Source organism: Atheta coriaria, unplaced genomic scaffold, assembly GCF_025399875.1.
Source record: "Atheta coriaria isolate IRGN ID8LTWV9N9 unplaced genomic scaffold, Caltech_Dcor_3.1 hic_scaffold_7_pilon, whole genome shotgun sequence".
Lineage (NCBI taxonomy): Eukaryota > Metazoa > Arthropoda > Insecta > Coleoptera > Staphylinidae > Dalotia > Dalotia coriaria.
This window is the reverse complement of record NW_027045449.1, coordinates 8,037,754-8,053,417: the sequence shown is the minus strand read 5'-3', so window position 1 is coordinate 8,053,417 and position 15,664 is coordinate 8,037,754. Positions and strand designations below refer to the sequence as shown.

The following is a 15,664-nucleotide window of genomic DNA, read 5'->3' as shown; positions in this document are numbered from 1 at the left end:
AATCAAGACGCTTGTTGGAAGTTGACTCCCCATAGGCAACCCATTATACACCATAGAGAATCATTCGTTTTGAAAAAGTGGAAAATGTCAGGCTATTTTACAGTCTCTACTATTTCATAGGTATTTCCGATTCTTAGAGCACATCTACTTAACACAACATTTAATTTTTAGACACATATTTCATACACTTGGAATATACTTAATATACCTACTTAAAATGTAACTATTTAATTTGAGGATACAATAATTAAATAAGTAAAACATCGCAAACTCGAATAAGTAAGTCGCATGTATTCGAGTTTATGATAAAAAGTGCTTCCCAATGAAACAAAAGAACAACAAGGTAGCCATCGTTGTTTTTCTGCTTCACGCACCTAAGCATAAAATAATAAACGCATAAAATAGTTACAGCACTAACTGCACAAAAGAAATAAACTTAAATATCTTCTGCAGCATCATCAAAAACGTGCGTTGCATCAATTTGCATCTCTTCCTTCACAACTTTGTTCACAGTGAACGCGCCGAATAATTCGCTTAGATTCACTGTTGCATAACCGCACACGTTTATAAACTTATCAACGACTTCCTTTAGCGCGATGTAAGCCGCTTCTAAGTTAGGATCATCACCTATAAACGAATATTTAGAAATCATTTCATATTAAAAAAATGCACAAAAACTTACGTTTTGGTTTCTTTGTATAATCAAAAATATTCTGTAGATAAATTAACTGGGCATACAAGTCATCCTCGGAATAAACTTTGAACATGACCGCCTGGTTGCACTTTGTGCACACCGGATACCGGCCGGAAAAACGTTGCGGAAGTTTGTATGTATTCACAGTGCACGACGGATCTTCACAAGTGAACTCATTCTTGTAATATTGCGCTTCGTACCCTCTCAAAGCCAAAACAAGTTTGTTCATTATATATGATAAATATTCAACTGGTCGCACATCACACTCCGGATTTCCACACGATTCCAAAACAATCTCACTATCATCGCCTACCGAGTTATAGTAGTTACAAGCGAGACAATTCCACATAAAAGGTTTGCAATTTCTCTTTAACGATTCCACTCGCTTGATTTCAGTGAAAACAAACTGACTGCCTGCAGCTGTGCCTGGTTTTTGTATCTTTTTTACATCAACACCTAAACAATTTCCTATTTCAGAAGGATCCACACCTTCAACAGGTTCCAAAATACGTGAAACAACTGGAAAAATTTGTTGTCCCAAATAGTAGTCGATATCAATCTTCAAATCGGCGTTAGTTTTCAAATCATCAAGAAGATAAGCTCTTTGGGTGGCACTACTAGTAGTACCATCCTTGCAGATAATATAAGGTACCGTATCGCCCGCTTTAAACTTCTTGCCTTTACTTTTGTTATGCCTCAATGCCACTATAACATGCGGTAACGAATTCTTATCCGGATATTGATTTGGATCTTTGGTCAGTTGTTTCGTAATAACTAGTAATGATAGAGGTACAGCGTTTGCTTCCAAATCGTCCTTCAATTTCCTTAGATGTTTTAGAATATTGTCAATACGATCATCGGTAGACTGATCGCATAAAATTTGATTGAGAATAAATTTACCGGCCTCCGATGCTAGTTGTGACCAATCCCTTCGTACAATATCAAGACCTTTATGTTCTTGCACCTCAACCAGCTTACCATTTTTATTTTTCGAAAGTGAAACAGCTGCGTATTTCTTTTTCTTAAGTAATAATAAATATTTAAATACTCCATCGATATCTAACTCGATTTGTTTGTACATTTGGTTAATCTCCTGTTTGATACTCTTACCAATCTTGAATACTTGATCATAATCTTGGATGTTTGTGTTTATCATTATACTATCAGTATCGCCGTAAATGACATCATATGAAAGTTTTTGAACAATATCACGTGTTATCGTGAGGATTTCTCGACCTTTTTGTGTGACTAAAGCAGCAAGCTTTTTTGCGAAAAAGCGTGAGTTACTGAAACCCAAACAACCGTACATCGAATTCGCTGTCAACTTCAACGCCATTTGCCGTATGTTATACTGCATTTGCAAATCTGCAGATAAATCTGGATTTTTCATCAATTTTTTAACTTCCCGACGACTTTCTACCAATTTTCGAATTTCAGTTGGTAAAATACCAGGAGGCAAACTTTTATCTGGCAATTCCATTATTTCAGAGTCAGCTTCATTGATATCATGCATAGTTGTGAAACAAATATTATATTCCTGGATAATACTTGGATACAATGAGTTGAAATCCATCAATAAGATCAATTTATCATAAAAACCAACTTTGGGGTCCAAGACTAAACCACCAGAATATGTTGGTTTCTTTCGTTTAGATGTAGAGACCTCTTCCTGACCTTTCTTCTTGATTACCTTTTCTGGTACAATGTAATCCTTTTCATGGAAAGCATGCAAGAGTAAATATTCATTGCGTTCAGACCTTCCACCCATCAAAGTACGAGACATGACATTCCCGGCTATGTTAGTAATTTGCAGCGCTAATGGAATCACATTCAACTCAAACATCATCTTTAAAATATATGCGGTGTCTTGCATTGTAATGGATACGAATTTAAAAAACTCCACCGATGATTCATACATCATAGGAATGTTTTCGGGCTCTATTTCGATTCGCTGACCTTCGGGTATTTTCAGAACACTTTGACATAGAGTGTCCAGGTCATATGAGCGACTGCGAATCAATTCCTTGGCGCTTAATTTAATATCGCACACCAATCGTCCACTGAACAAGTGACGCTCATACAAGTTTTTCCCGTTGGATCGTTTAATTCGAGAGAGGCGACTATAGTTGGTCGCGTTTTGGAATTGAAGTCGATCGGCGAGTATTGCGAATTGATATCCATTGAGATCGTGTCCGACAATCAGGTCCGGATCGATTTTCGAAAATTGGGCCATGAAATAATTAAGCAGTGCTTTTTCAGAATCCATTTTTTGTACGCGTGTTGCTTTGTATTTCGATAAAGCAATGTGCATATTATTTGGAAATACACCCTGTGATAATTTCGTTAACACTAAAATATTATAATCTTATCTCTACAATATGAAAATTTACATTTTTAAGAAACTTACCACAAAAGTGTTCCTGAAACGGAATTTTGGGAGCTTGTTTTTCTAGATAATATCGATTATTAACCAGACATGATATTAGAGCAATTTCATTAGCGTTGGTCTTTGGGTTGACTCCTGCTTTGATGTTCAACGCCATTACAACCAATGGCGGAGGAGGTGCAGGTCGTAGAGACTCCATTACAGCCACGTCTGAAGGTTTAGAACACCTTAATTCCATGCTGGTGTGAGTATACGGATTAGAAGCAACTTCGAAATTAGAAACATTCAACCAACACGGGCCTTTGATTTTTCTCTCGAGAAGAAATATCTCTAGGAATGAACTGTTCATACCGAAAACTCGTGAAAAGGTTTTGTAGTTTTGCTCGTGAAAATCATACTTGCCCTGTAACCAATCACTGCAAACTTTGTTTCAACTAGAAATCTACATGCCAACATACCTCGAATCTAACTTCAAGATATTCACTGTCTTCAGGTACACTTGAATCAAACGCATATTTTCTTGTCACTTTCTTGGACTTATATGAAGACACGTTGTACAATTTAGCAACATCTTCATTAAATTCTTGGTATACATCCATTATTGATACAGGTTTATCTGTTTCCTTTCCATTTTTATCTAGGAACTAATTCAACTTTTAAATAATTCCAATCTATATAATACTGAATACTTACAAATGGGCGTGGTAGTAAATAAACTTTCCTCTGAATATTTTTCACTACCACACTGCAACTAACAAACTTTTTCTCTTCCTCTGAGAATGTTTTCCCGAATAGGAGTACCACTCCCGGTTGACTGCGTTCGTCTTCGTATGCATCCCACCAAAAGAACCTAAATACATTTTTTCCATCTTCCTCTGAAGTTTGCGGAACTGCAGACATATCCATAACATCGGTATCATTCGTACTGGTATCGCCTACAAATGTGAAACCTTGTAACAATTGTTCTTCTGTTACATCTGGGACGTTTTTATCAGATGTAGATCCCGCTAACGCATCTATGTTATCAAAATCAAAATCGTCTTCAAAATCAATATCTGCAAATTCTTCTCCAATCTAAAAAAATATTTATTGGAGATAACGTTTCGAGTAATATTTATTTAAATAATTATACCCCTGATACTTCTTCAACTTTAGATTCCACTGCTTTTTTCTCACTGATCGTAAATAATAATTTTTTCTTTTGAATTGTTTCTGTTTCAGATTTTTTTGTATCTGAACAATCAGTACTGTCCAGTTGATTAAGTGATTCAGAATCTTCCATTTCCTCCATGTCAATATCTCTATTTGTAGTTTCATCAACAGGAACTACTTTTACTGGAGATGTTTCATCCTTGTATAAAGGTTTTATAATTTTTGGTTTTGCAAAACTTTTTGTGTACAAATTGGCGGCTTTCTTTTCAGCAATAAGTGAGAAACGTTGTTTTGGTTTGTTCTTTAAACCACCAGATGCAGTTACTGTAGAAGTTGTCGGATGATCAATTTCATTGATAATATCTGACAAAATGTCATCATCCTCAAGTTTTTCTTCCTTTTTCTTAATAGGCATGTTTGAAATCAAATTTTGAATATTTCCTCTGCCTGCATTCTCAGAGATTTGTTTCTTTTTTCTCTTTGCTCCTCTGCCTTTCCTTGAGGATCCTTCTGCAATTGATTCAGCATCCAAGTCATCATCAAAAATTTCTCTGCCATCTTCAATGTAACCAATGCCCTCTAAAGAAATAATTAGATAATGTCTATTATTGTTTACATATTACATACCATCATCAACAATCCAATCTTCATCCTGTCTGTCCAAAACTCTTTTTGAGTATTCTTTCTCATCAACTATATCATATACATTGTCAATTTCATCATTAACTTCATATTTGTTCTTAGATCTCCTTCCTTGTAAGTCTTTGAGTTTCTGCAAAGCGGCAAAACGGCCTTTTTTGTCTTGTTTCTGACGTTTAGCCCTTGGTTCTTGACCCGAATTTACTTAAATACAATTAATAAGTATAAATAAAAATAATGAGCTACTATCAATTGATTGAACAAGACAAATACCTGGATCATCTTCCATCTTCAATAAATAATCACAAATAACGTGCTGCACACAGTACTAGTTATTAAATTTTATAAAATTACTTTTAAAATCTTCTTATAAGTGCACTCGCGGTTGTAATGAACAAATCTGAAAAGAGCGGGAAAACAAAATTTAACCTAATTTATTTACTCTATGTGACCTTAGGGTTTTTGAGAATTGACAAACGACACTAGCGCCAGATGGCAGCACACTTCAGACGAAGAAACACACAACAACATCCTTTCAGTCACCCATCATAATCACGGTAAGTCGTGTTCCAAGTTCATTTCGAAAATCCATGAAAATTCTCGTTCGTATAGACCATCCGTTGCAAATATACCACTTAACAAGTTTTAGGGATATAAAGGAATATTATTTGTTTCATATTAGTTTGAAATTGTGATATTGTAGTGATGTTTACATTGTGCTTCGAGTGTTAGGTTATACGGGCTGGAACTTCACTCTGGTATTGTACGTCATTGGTATTTGTTGATTTTCGTTTTTGTTTTTAGTCTTTCCAAAATGGGACGTGTAATTCGTGCACAACGTAAAGGTGCGGGATCCGTATTCAAGTCCCACACCAAGAGGAGGAAGGGAGCACCGAAACTACGCTCCCTTGACTATGCTGAGCGTCATGGTTTTATTAAGGGAGTTGTGAAAGATATCGTCCACGACCCGGGTCGTGGTGCTCCACTCGCCGTTGTCCACTTCAGGGACACATATAAATTCCAGACCAGAAAGGAATTGTTTATTGCCCCTGAGGGCATGTACACTGGCCAGTTCTTGTATTGTGGAAAGAAGGCCAACCTTCAAATTGGTAAGTTTTTATTTTGGTATTTGTATTTACAATATCTCAATGTGTTTGTGATGATTTCTAGTTTTTCATACTGGTAATGATGACTTCATTAACTAGAGGCTATTTCTGATGTTTCTTCTTTACTTAATTTTTTACCTGCCTAGAGTTGAAAGTGATTATTAACGTCAAAATTTTAATTTTAGGCAATGTTTTACCTGTTGGTACAATGCCTGAGGGTACGATTGTGTGCAACTTGGAGGAGAAGACCGGCGATCGTGGCCGATTGGCTCGTGCATCTGGAAACTATGCCACGGTTATTGCTCACAACCCTGACGCCAAGAAGACTCGCGTGAAGCTGCCTTCAGGTGCTAAGAAAGTTATTCCATCAAACAACAGAGCCATGGTTGGTCAGTATCCACATTACACTAAAATATATTCTATAAAATTATTTAGTGATGAACAAAACTCTTACCTACATTATCTGAAAGGTTTTGAAGACAAAGAGGCTATTTCTGATGTTTTGCAAGCTATCTGAATATTTATTAGTTACTGAATTAAGTAGTTAACCACATAATATCTTTATATTGCTTTGCAGGTATCGTTGCTGGTGGCGGTCGTATCGACAAGCCTATCTTGAAGGCCGGTCGCGCGTATCACAAATACAAGGCGAAGCGTAACTGCTGGCCGAAGGTGCGTGGTGTTGCTATGAACCCTGTCGAGCATCCCCATGGTGGTGGTAACCATCAACATATCGGTAAAGCTTCGACCGTCAAGCGAGGCACCTCCGCTGGTCGCAAGGTTGGTCTCATTGCTGCCAGGAGGACCGGTCGTATTCGTGGTGGTAAGGTCACGAACAACAAGGACGATTAGACATAAACTGAAAATAAGAATAAAGTTAACTTTATTACAATCTCATAGTACTTATTATTAACAATTTATTGCCATATACCATCTTGCCTTTTAATTCCTGTATGGGCGCGCTTCGAAAAGGACGCCCGAAGAAAAATGCAGGTCGAAATTGAGGGAAGCTATTGCCTGGCTTGGACTGTAGCGCAAGTATTACTATTGTACTTCTTATGTATCGGTGCACTTCGAAGCTGCACCAATGCCACTTTAGAGAAAATTGAAGTTATAAGTTCTTGTATTTTGTTCAAACAGGTCACTAAATTTTCTTTTCTTTTCGAATACCTAATCCACGTTTATCTTTTTATGGGGGCTAAATGGACCCTCAAAAATTTTCAGACAAAAAGTATTTAGGTGTTAAATTGATTGCATAGTCTTTAAAAACCAGCGATTATTTATACCAGTGGTTTGCAAAATTTTTGTATTATAGAAATGATTGAAAAATTGCATGATTTGATTTTTTGGGTGCCCATTTTGCCCAACTTTTCTCAATTTTTTTATTTTTAATAAACAGTAAATTAAAGGCAAATACTTGACAAGGGACTACAAAAAATTGAGCATTAAGGCATTTTTTTTCGTAATTGACCCATTTTGCCCCACCTTCCCATATGTATATATTTATTTGAACTTAGTTACTGAAGATGCCTTCGAGGCGAAATATGTATAACTCCAACCAAATTATTGTAATTCTATCACCTTTCATTTTCAAATAAGTATATACCTACAAATTATAAAAATGTCACTAAATACAAATAATATTTTACTTTTATTTCTATTTACGTAATATTGAATTACATTTTTGGTTCGAGATTTATATGTTTTGCCTCGAAGGCAAGAAGAAATATTTAGATTCTAAATTTCGAGTTTGCGGTTGAAATCTCTAGTATGCAGACACATCTATTGGACGATAATGAAAGCCGCTAAAATTAACGGATTCTTTTACCATTCAACTGTTTCAACCAATCACAACCATTCCTTCCCCTCCTTTTTACTACTTCTGCTGCTCGGAGGGCATGCTTTGCCGCCAAAACTAACGCCAGTCGCATTTTGTTGGGTTTTGTCCGTTCATTCTCATCTGCTTTATCTTAATTTTGTTCGTTCATATAAAATTATTTTATTCTATTCTAAACTTGGCACAGAAGTGATAAATTCTCACAATGGCTACGAGAGATTACGACAAAGACAGGGGTAAGATTTCATTTAATTATAAACTTGTGGAGCAGTTCTTACTGTTTAATTGTTAATTAGAAACCATGAAGACTTTCTTCATGGAATACTGCCAGCAAGACTCCCATGGCAACAAGAACTTCAAATATTCATCACAATTGACCAAGCTGGCTCATAGAGAACAAGTTTCTCTGCTGATTGAACTAGATGATGTGCATGACTTCAATGAAGAGTTAGCCGAAGCTATCAAAAATAACACCAGGAGATACACAAGCATGGCTGCTGATATCATCCAAGAGGTGCTTCCCACCTTTAAGGAGCATGATATTGTTGTAAAGGATGCCTTAGATGTGTACATTGAGCACCGTCTAATGATGGAGGCAAAAAATCGTCAGCCAAATGAGACCAAGGATGCTCAGAATAAGTTTCCGCCAGAGCTAATGCGTCGTTTGTAAGTATAAGTTTTGCATTACTAGACAGGTATATACATATGTGATGATTTTAATTCTTACCTACATTATCTGAAAAGTTTTGAAGCAAATTACTTCTGATGTCTCAAAAAATACTACAAACTTGTATTTAAATGCTTGAGAAACTGTTAAAGTGTAATTTCAAATGTTTGTTTACAGTGAAGTTTACTTCAAAGACAGTTCCCTGGCAAAGTCTCAACCAATTCGCGACGTGAAAGCTGAAACCATTGGAAAACTGGTAACTGTCCGCGGTATTGTGACAAGGTGCACAGAAGTAAAGCCTATGATGTGTGTTGCTACATACACATGCGATCAATGTGGCGCTGAGACTTACCAACCCATCAATTCATTGAGTTTTATGCCTCTGACGATGTGTCCTAGTGATGCATGCCGCATTAACAAGTCTGGGGGTAGATTGTATTTGCAGACTCGAGGATCCAAGTTCATAAAGTTCCAAGAAGTTAGAATTCAAGAACATGTAAGTGCAGTATATGAATTTGTTTTTATTTCTATTAATACGTTTTTATTGTTTTACTTCAGAGTGATCAAGTTCCCGTTGGTCACATTCCACGCTCATTGACCATCTTCTGCCGTGGAGAAGTGACTCGCCAGGCTCTTCCCGGTGATCATATTGCCGCCACTGGTATTTTCTTACCTTTGATTCGATCTGGTTTTAGACAAATATCTGGCGGTTTATTGTCGGAAACTTACTTGGAGGCTCATGTAAGACTAATATTGTTTTATTAAGGATATGTTTAATACTATATTATCTTCCAGCGTTTGATTTCCTTGAATAAAGCAGCAGAAGACGAAAACGCATCAGCATCTCTTACACCTGAGGAATTGAAGGCTCTCACTGAAGATGATTTCTACTCCACTGCTGCTAGTAGTTTGGCACCTGAAATCTACGGTCATTTAGATGTGAAGAAAGCTTTATTGCTTCTGTTGGTTGGTGGTGTTGACCGTCGCCCAGATGGAATGAAAATTCGTGGTAACATTAACATTTGCTTGATGGGAGATCCCGGTGTAGCCAAATCTCAGTTGTTGGTTTACATTGACCGATTGGCGCCAAGGAGTCAATATACGACTGGACGTGGTTCTTCTGGGGTTGGTTTGACTGCTGCTGTTATGAAGGATCCATTGACTGGTGAAATGATGCTCGAAGGCGGTGCATTAGTTCTTGCTGATCAAGGCGTGTGCTGCATTGATGAGTTCGATAAAATGGCGGACAGTGATCGCACAGCTATCCATGAAGTTATGGAACAACAAACAATCAGTATTGCCAAGGTTCGTTTATCATATTTTGTTTTGTTAATTTGTTTCATTTGTTATTTTCTCTTGTTTAGGCTGGTATTATGACTTGTTTAAATGCAAGAGTTTCAATCCTGGCCGCTGCTAATCCTGCCTACGGCCGCTATAATCCTAAACGTACCATTGAACAAAATATCCACCTTCCCGCTGCACTTTTGTCCCGTTTTGATATCCTCTGGCTAATTCAAGACAGGGCCGATCGTGATAACGATCTTCGCCTCGCTAAGCACATTACCTACGTGCATCAGCACTGCAAGCAGCCACCTACGAAAGTTGCAGCCTTAGATATGTCCGTCATGCGCAAATACATCGCACTTTGCAAACTTAAAGAACCAATAATTCCTGAGGAGCTCACTGACTACCTCGTTAACGCATACGTTGAGCTTCGTAAAGATGCTCGTAACTCCAGCGATATGACATTTACATCAGCTCGTAATCTTCTTGGTATTTTGCGTTTATCTACAGCGTTAGCACGCCTGCGCTTGTCTAACATTGTTGAGAAAGGAGACGTAAACGAAGCGATCCGCTTGTTGGAGATGAGCAAGGATTCATTGAATCACAATGTTAACGAGAATACGCACTACAGGGCACCGAACACCAATGATAAAATTTTCGCACTCATTAGGGAGATGGCCGGCGAAGGCAAGACTGTCAACGTAAATGATGTGAAAGATAAGTGCTCTGGGAAAGGATTCAAACCGTTCCAAGTGGACGCTTGTATTGAAGAGTACGAAGAGCTCAATGTCTGGCAAATCAATCAGACGCGGACGAAGATTACTTTCATCTAAGCGCCAAATGTTTTCCATAAGTTATTTTAATAATACATTTTTAAACCATCACTTCATTAGGTTACATTTTATACTGCATTTTTATTCATTCTTTCTTGTACGTGAAATAAAAAGTTTTTAAAGTACATATATTAACAGCCTGTATAAATAATTTTTAGCTTATTAAATCTCGTGCTTCCTAGAATGCGGTTTGTTTTGAAACAAGCCATTAATTAATTATTTCAGATGAAAGTAGATTGGCGGCGTAATTAGTAGCGCTCTAAATGAAATTGCAAGCGTGCGCTTTTCAATTTAGAGTTTTGTTATACATACATTTGCATGTGACTGCAAGACACTAATATAACATTTGCATTGCTATATGTTCGCAGCATGACAGCAGATGTCTGTAAAAAGGGGATGAACCGCACCCCCGTATACCGATACAATAACATTAGTGTCGCGCCCCTTCGGTTTACAAAAGGTCACAAAGGGATTCAAAGCAAGTGACGGACGTAATAAATCATTGACACTCGAGCAGCATCTATTTTTTAAATAATTGACTCACATAGCGACTTCAAAATAAGATTCAAAATTTGTAAAGTTGAGTATGTAGGGTACAATATTCACCCGTATATTATAACGATGACTGTTTGAATAAAAATCCATTTGAGGTCATCACTTAAATTGATTGAAATTAATTAATGGCTTTTTAATCGAAACGAACAATAAAAACAAGTTGTATGCGTCGTCATCAATTTGCTCGAATAAACTGAAACGCCTTCGAAAGATTTAACTTCAGATACTAATATAATGTTATTACAGCTTAAAAATACTAAAGTTATCAATTAATCAACAGGTTTTAATACAATTGATAAAAAGGAGATCATTTTAGTGATGATTGCCCTAATGATGATGATGATGACTTTAGCAGATTGTAAACAAAGTTAAAACAGGCCCGGGTGCTCATCTCTCACATGTGGTTCAGCTGCAAATTGGTTCAAAACCGAATGCCGCTATTCCAGTCTCAGTTGAACAGTGGCTGTGTCAAAGTATGGACCAATGTTTTAAAGTTTTAACCGATGTAAATTCACTCTCAATAAAATAATAAAATGTCAGCAATAAAAAATACAAAATCACGCAAACGCTCTGCGAAACAAGCAAAACTGGAAAGTGTTACAACATTTAAAACCCAACCGAATTTTGGATTCGATCAAACCGATTCTTCCGTTTATCCAGTTCGACAGCGTACTCAAGCAAATGCACGTGAAAGGGATCGAACTCACAGGTACAATTCTCTTTTGAAGTTCGTACAAAATGATATATGTTTAATACAAATATAATTTAATCTATTTTAATGTTGTAGTGTCAATTCCGCATTTGTAATCTTACGTACTTTAATTCCAACTGAACCAAAGGATAGAAAGTTATCCAAAATTGAAACATTGCGTTTGGCTTCAAGTTACATATCACATTTGGCTACACAATTAATGGCAGGTAAATAATTGTAATGTGCCGGTTTTGTTCCTGTGCACAATAAAAATATTTATCTACTTCCACCTTAAAAGCGTCAGTTTTTTCCACGGTTTTGCGACACAAAAGGACTTTAAATACGGACGACCAAGGCCGTGACTAAACTCGCGCAGGCGCGCGGCCCTACATTTCCCAGTAGTGTCAAATTTCGAAAATTTAAAATACAAAAGTTCAAATACAAAAACATCAACCTGGAAATAAAGTGGAAGTAGAAATAATAGCGTAAGCATAACATTGAAAAACGTTCGCTATGCTCGCTCTTAATCAATCTCGTGACAAAAACTTCCGTTTAGCCACTTGAAACCGAATATACTATTAGCCGTTTGCGGCTGAATTTGTTTACTTATTACTAGTAAAATAAGTATCAAGTGCGTTAAACGGTACTTTTGTTTAGTTTAACGACGTTTAGCGACCATACCTGAAGATCGTGACTAAAGTAGTCTTAGCGGTACGAGACTAAAGTGCCACTTTTCGTGTAAGAAGTAGCGGTTTAAAAGGTGGAAGTAGAAAAATTATACTTGACTACTGTTTTTGTTTGTTTTAGGATCTTTGGGACTTCCGTGTCACAATATAATTAATTATGACACTAATGAAAATGTTCCAAGTCGTAATTCTGTTTGTACGTTTTGTATTGCCCACAAGAAAGGAATGAATGTAAGTCAATTTAAGTTGTAAAAAATATTGAAAATTTCCAAAAATTATTTGCTTGATTTTGTGTATATATTTGTTTTAGAAGGGAATTCCACCAGACAACAAGAAAAAATATCAACATTGCGAAAATACTTCGATGTTGGAAAATGATTTAACTTTATACCCTCAACAAAACTTTGAATGCGACTACGGATTCAGAGAATTTATTAATATAAATGATGTAAATATGCTTGCTACTTCAGATGCAAGTTCCACATTAAGCCTAGTTGATTAATTATAAAAAAATATAAAATATTAAAGTAATTACATCTGCGGAACATAGGTAAAAAGAAAAAAAGTAGATTTTGTTTGCAGTCATGTTCAGCATAAATAATAAACATTTCAACAATGCACAGCGTCTATATATTACTTATTTGTGTATAAAATTTTAGGTGTTGTTGCACTCAACAATGTACACTTGTTTTTTAAAAACAACTCTCATCACGGCACACGTCACCAGCACTGACCATTAATTGAATTGAATGTTTTAACTTTGCCACTAACCATCATTTAAATAACAATTTCCGACTATTTAGATATATCATTAGAGTATATGAGAATTATTTAGTTAATTAAATGCCCATGAATGAGCAAAGTATAAACGTGCATATCAATACAAACACAATAATCAAGATCGCGATCCACAATGGAATTGAATCTGAAACATAAACAATGAGAATTGGATTAATTATACTTTTCATTATGATTGTAAGTCGTGTAATCTTTACTTACGTCTATAAGGCAAGCTATGAATGCAGACTTGATTATCTACGGAAATTGATACCACAGCTGCTTCGGATATACTGGTGACGGCGTGCTTATCGCTCGCGACTGGAAGAAACTCCAACCCTGTCACGAACATGCAGTGCGCACCCGGAATGTGTAAAACCCTCTGAAAAACACATGTAGATCAATAAATCATACTTTTTCACGATTAAAATTTATGCAACCACACTAACAATTTAATATGGCATAGAAAAAGTTTGCATCTTTTGTTGATTTATTTTACAAACATTTTACCCTGTCATATAATTTAAAGCAGTGTCGTTTAAGAAGTACCTGCATACTAAATGCGATGTAAATGGAAACAGATCCACTAAACATAGTCCCCATCGCAACAAATCGTCCATCGTCTCGCACCGCCAGTGCTGATAAACTCTCATCAATTGCCACAGCCTTCACCAGTGCCGCATCCTCCGGGGCCCATTTTTGTAGATAAGATTTTTGCTTTTTAGCCAAACCTGTGGGATTGGTTAACATAAACAGCGCGCTTTTCTCTTTTTTGCCTTCAATGGGCCCGAACCGACACCGTTTGTACAAGTACGTTGATCCATTGGGCTGATCCCACTTCAACTGGTCCTGCTGCTTGCCCGTTTTAATGTTCCACAGTATAGCAAGACCGTCTTTCGCTATTGTCACCACAGTGTTCGATATCGGACAGAAGTCAATGTCGTCAATTTCCTTTTTGTGGCCACTCAATGTTTTCATCTGCTGCATTGCAGGAAATTTCCATAGTCTAACCTGGCAATCAACACCACCTAAAATTTCATTAGATATATTAGTTATCTACACTGTAATTGCATTACAAAATTATACCTGTTGCCATAATTTTACCATCATGTGAAATCCTAACAACCCTCTGAACAGGCTCTTCGGAATGAAAATCTGTATTCACACTATCACCTGGTTTTATAACAAATGTTATACTCTTATTATTATTATTTTTCGTCCTATCATTTTTAACTTTAGAATGTCGGCGTTCATTTGAAGCTTCTGATTCAGAGTGCTTTCTATGCCTGATTCCATTGCTTTTTACACTGTCTGTCAATGTTTCTATATTTTCATCTATAACAAGTTCAGAATGTACACTGTAAAGCTGGCATTGACTCTCTTGTCCAGCCACTACATAGGTGTGTTTGTTGTTACTGAATGTGGCACAGTTCATCACTACACTAGTGCCTGTTTCATGTCTTATAATTTCTCGTGCAACAAACTTCTCTCCATCATGGAATACTTCATAAATCTCCTTCAGATGAAGTACAATTTAAGTCAATATTATTAATTAATTATGAGTACTACTTACAAATCCATTTGCAACCCCTGTTTTGGCTGTTCCTCCGCCTCCACCCACCAATATGTGGCGACCTGTTAGCATTTGCACGGTGTACAAGGGGAAATTTACTTTGGCAATTAAGCCCGTGCGGTTTCTACGTGTCGGAGCCATGACGGAAGAGTAATTCACTAATTATTTATGTTTATATTTTGCTTTGGTCCACGTAGTTAACCTCAAAAGAGCTGTTGTCACAAAGGTCAAGTCTCTGTCAATGTCTGTCAATTGTCAGCTTTTCAAAAAAATGAATAATAGCGCCTCTTGTTGGTGATGTACGCAACTATAAATTCCGTTGTACACCTAAAATCTTTTATTTGCAAGTTTTTAGTATTGAAGACTATTTAAAATAAGTTTAAATTACTTATTAATAGATAGGTTTAATTGTATATGCATAGTCAGTGTTTTTGATTTGTTTTGGCAGTGGTCTTGGCAAAAATCTCGACGGTTAGTAATTATAACCTTAAATATTTAAATTTTAGGTAAACTTTTAAAAATGTTATCTGTTTTTTAGACTATTTCTTTTAGTATTAAATATGAATAATTGCCGCAACTTAAGGGTTCAACAATCAGCAAACTTAAATCGTACTGTGTTAAATGGAAGTTTACATGGTTCATCCAAAGGATCAGAATCTGGCTTAAACATCACAGTGTTGGGAAACTCACGCTCCCAACCATACACTCCAGCTTTGTATAGCAAAGAAAAAAGGGATGAAATAAAATTAAAGTATTTAAACAATCAGGTTACTCAAGCATTCCT

The 15,664-nt window shown here is 36.4% G+C and overlaps 5 protein-coding genes across 6 annotated transcripts; 3 read left to right on the top strand and 2 right to left on the bottom strand.

Moving 5' to 3' along the window:
* Positions 1-143: 143 nt before the first annotated feature.
* On the bottom strand, positions 144-5,349 carry PolA1 (DNA polymerase alpha catalytic subunit). Its single transcript, XM_065307805.1, has 8 exons — positions 5,145-5,349; positions 4,860-5,075; positions 4,213-4,811; positions 3,774-4,154; positions 3,539-3,724; positions 3,102-3,483; positions 683-3,043; positions 144-627 (listed from the first exon to the last, which is right to left on the bottom strand). Exons 1-8 carry the CDS (start codon positions 5,158-5,160, stop codon positions 437-439), a joined length of 4,332 nt encoding a protein of 1,443 aa, XP_065163877.1. The 5' UTR covers positions 5,161-5,349; the 3' UTR covers positions 144-436.
* Positions 5,308-6,869, top strand: RpL8 (ribosomal protein L8). Its single transcript, XM_065307818.1, has 4 exons — positions 5,308-5,428; positions 5,676-5,980; positions 6,163-6,366; positions 6,555-6,869. Exons 2-4 carry the CDS (start codon positions 5,686-5,688, stop codon positions 6,827-6,829), a joined length of 774 nt encoding a protein of 257 aa, XP_065163890.1. The 5' UTR covers positions 5,308-5,428; positions 5,676-5,685; the 3' UTR covers positions 6,830-6,869.
* Positions 6,870-7,872: 1,003 nt separating this feature from the next.
* On the top strand, positions 7,873-10,725 carry Mcm7 (minichromosome maintenance 7). The gene is made up of 6 exons (XM_065307806.1): positions 7,873-8,050; positions 8,111-8,480; positions 8,659-8,977; positions 9,040-9,222; positions 9,277-9,786; positions 9,846-10,725. Exons 1-6 carry the CDS (start codon positions 8,020-8,022, stop codon positions 10,596-10,598), a joined length of 2,166 nt encoding a protein of 721 aa, XP_065163878.1. The 5' UTR covers positions 7,873-8,019; the 3' UTR covers positions 10,599-10,725.
* A 638-nt stretch (positions 10,726-11,363) lies between these two features.
* Positions 11,364-13,148, top strand: LOC135795968 (transcription factor 15-like). 2 transcript variants are annotated; one of them, XM_065307820.1, is made up of 4 exons: positions 11,364-11,880; positions 11,941-12,071; positions 12,652-12,761; positions 12,841-13,148. In XM_065307820.1, exons 1-4 carry the CDS (start codon positions 11,687-11,689, stop codon positions 13,030-13,032), a joined length of 627 nt encoding a protein of 208 aa, XP_065163892.1. In that variant the 5' UTR covers positions 11,364-11,686; the 3' UTR covers positions 13,033-13,148. The 2 variants fall into 2 exon arrangements, with proteins under 2 accessions (XP_065163892.1, XP_065163893.1); XM_065307821.1 differs by having other exon boundaries at positions 11,371-11,862.
* Positions 13,101-15,129, bottom strand: LOC135795963 (prolactin regulatory element-binding protein). The gene is made up of 5 exons (XM_065307812.1): positions 14,881-15,129; positions 14,394-14,823; positions 13,857-14,335; positions 13,530-13,689; positions 13,101-13,455 (listed from the first exon to the last, which is right to left on the bottom strand). Exons 1-5 carry the CDS (start codon positions 15,019-15,021, stop codon positions 13,370-13,372), a joined length of 1,296 nt encoding a protein of 431 aa, XP_065163884.1. The 5' UTR covers positions 15,022-15,129; the 3' UTR covers positions 13,101-13,369.
* Between the last annotated feature and the right edge of the window lie 535 nt (positions 15,130-15,664).

Bases quoted from the DNA above. Each gene is read 5' to 3' on its own strand.
- PolA1 (XM_065307805.1), bottom strand. The intron at 3,484-3,538 runs GTATGTTGGCAT...GATTGGTTACAG, and splicing joins ATCTTGAAGTTAGATTCGAG to GGCAAGTATGATTTTCACGA. The intron at 3,044-3,101 runs GTAAGTTTCTTA...ATAATATTTTAG, and splicing joins GTTTCAGGAACACTTTTGTG to TGTTAACGAAATTATCACAG.
- RpL8 (XM_065307818.1), top strand. From the start codon at position 5,686: ATGGGACGTGTAATTCGTGCACAACGTAAAGGTGCGGGATCCGTATTC. The intron at 5,981-6,162 runs GTAAGTTTTTAT...TTTTAATTTTAG, and splicing joins GAAGGCCAACCTTCAAATTG to GCAATGTTTTACCTGTTGGT. The intron at 6,367-6,554 runs GTCAGTATCCAC...ATTGCTTTGCAG, and splicing joins AAACAACAGAGCCATGGTTG to GTATCGTTGCTGGTGGCGGT.
- Mcm7 (XM_065307806.1), top strand. From the start codon at position 8,020: ATGGCTACGAGAGATTACGACAAAGACAGGG. The intron at 8,481-8,658 runs GTAAGTATAAGT...GTTTGTTTACAG, and splicing joins CCAGAGCTAATGCGTCGTTT to TGAAGTTTACTTCAAAGACA. The intron at 8,978-9,039 runs GTAAGTGCAGTA...GTTTTACTTCAG, and splicing joins AAGTTAGAATTCAAGAACAT to AGTGATCAAGTTCCCGTTGG.
- LOC135795968 (XM_065307820.1), top strand. From the start codon at position 11,687: ATGTCAGCAATAAAAAATACAAAATCACGCAAACGCTCTGCGAAACAA. The intron at 12,072-12,651 runs GTAAATAATTGT...TGTTTGTTTTAG, and splicing joins GGCTACACAATTAATGGCAG to GATCTTTGGGACTTCCGTGT. The intron at 12,762-12,840 runs GTAAGTCAATTT...TATTTGTTTTAG, and splicing joins CCCACAAGAAAGGAATGAAT to AAGGGAATTCCACCAGACAA.
- LOC135795963 (XM_065307812.1), bottom strand. From the start codon at position 15,021: ATGGCTCCGACACGTAGAAACCGCACGGGCTTAATTGCCAAAGTAAAT. The intron at 14,824-14,880 runs GTAAGTAGTACT...CTTCATCTGAAG, and splicing joins CAGGGGTTGCAAATGGATTT to GAGATTTATGAAGTATTCCA. The intron at 13,690-13,856 runs GTACTTCTTAAA...TGTGTTTTTCAG, and splicing joins ACATCGCATTTAGTATGCAG to AGGGTTTTACACATTCCGGG.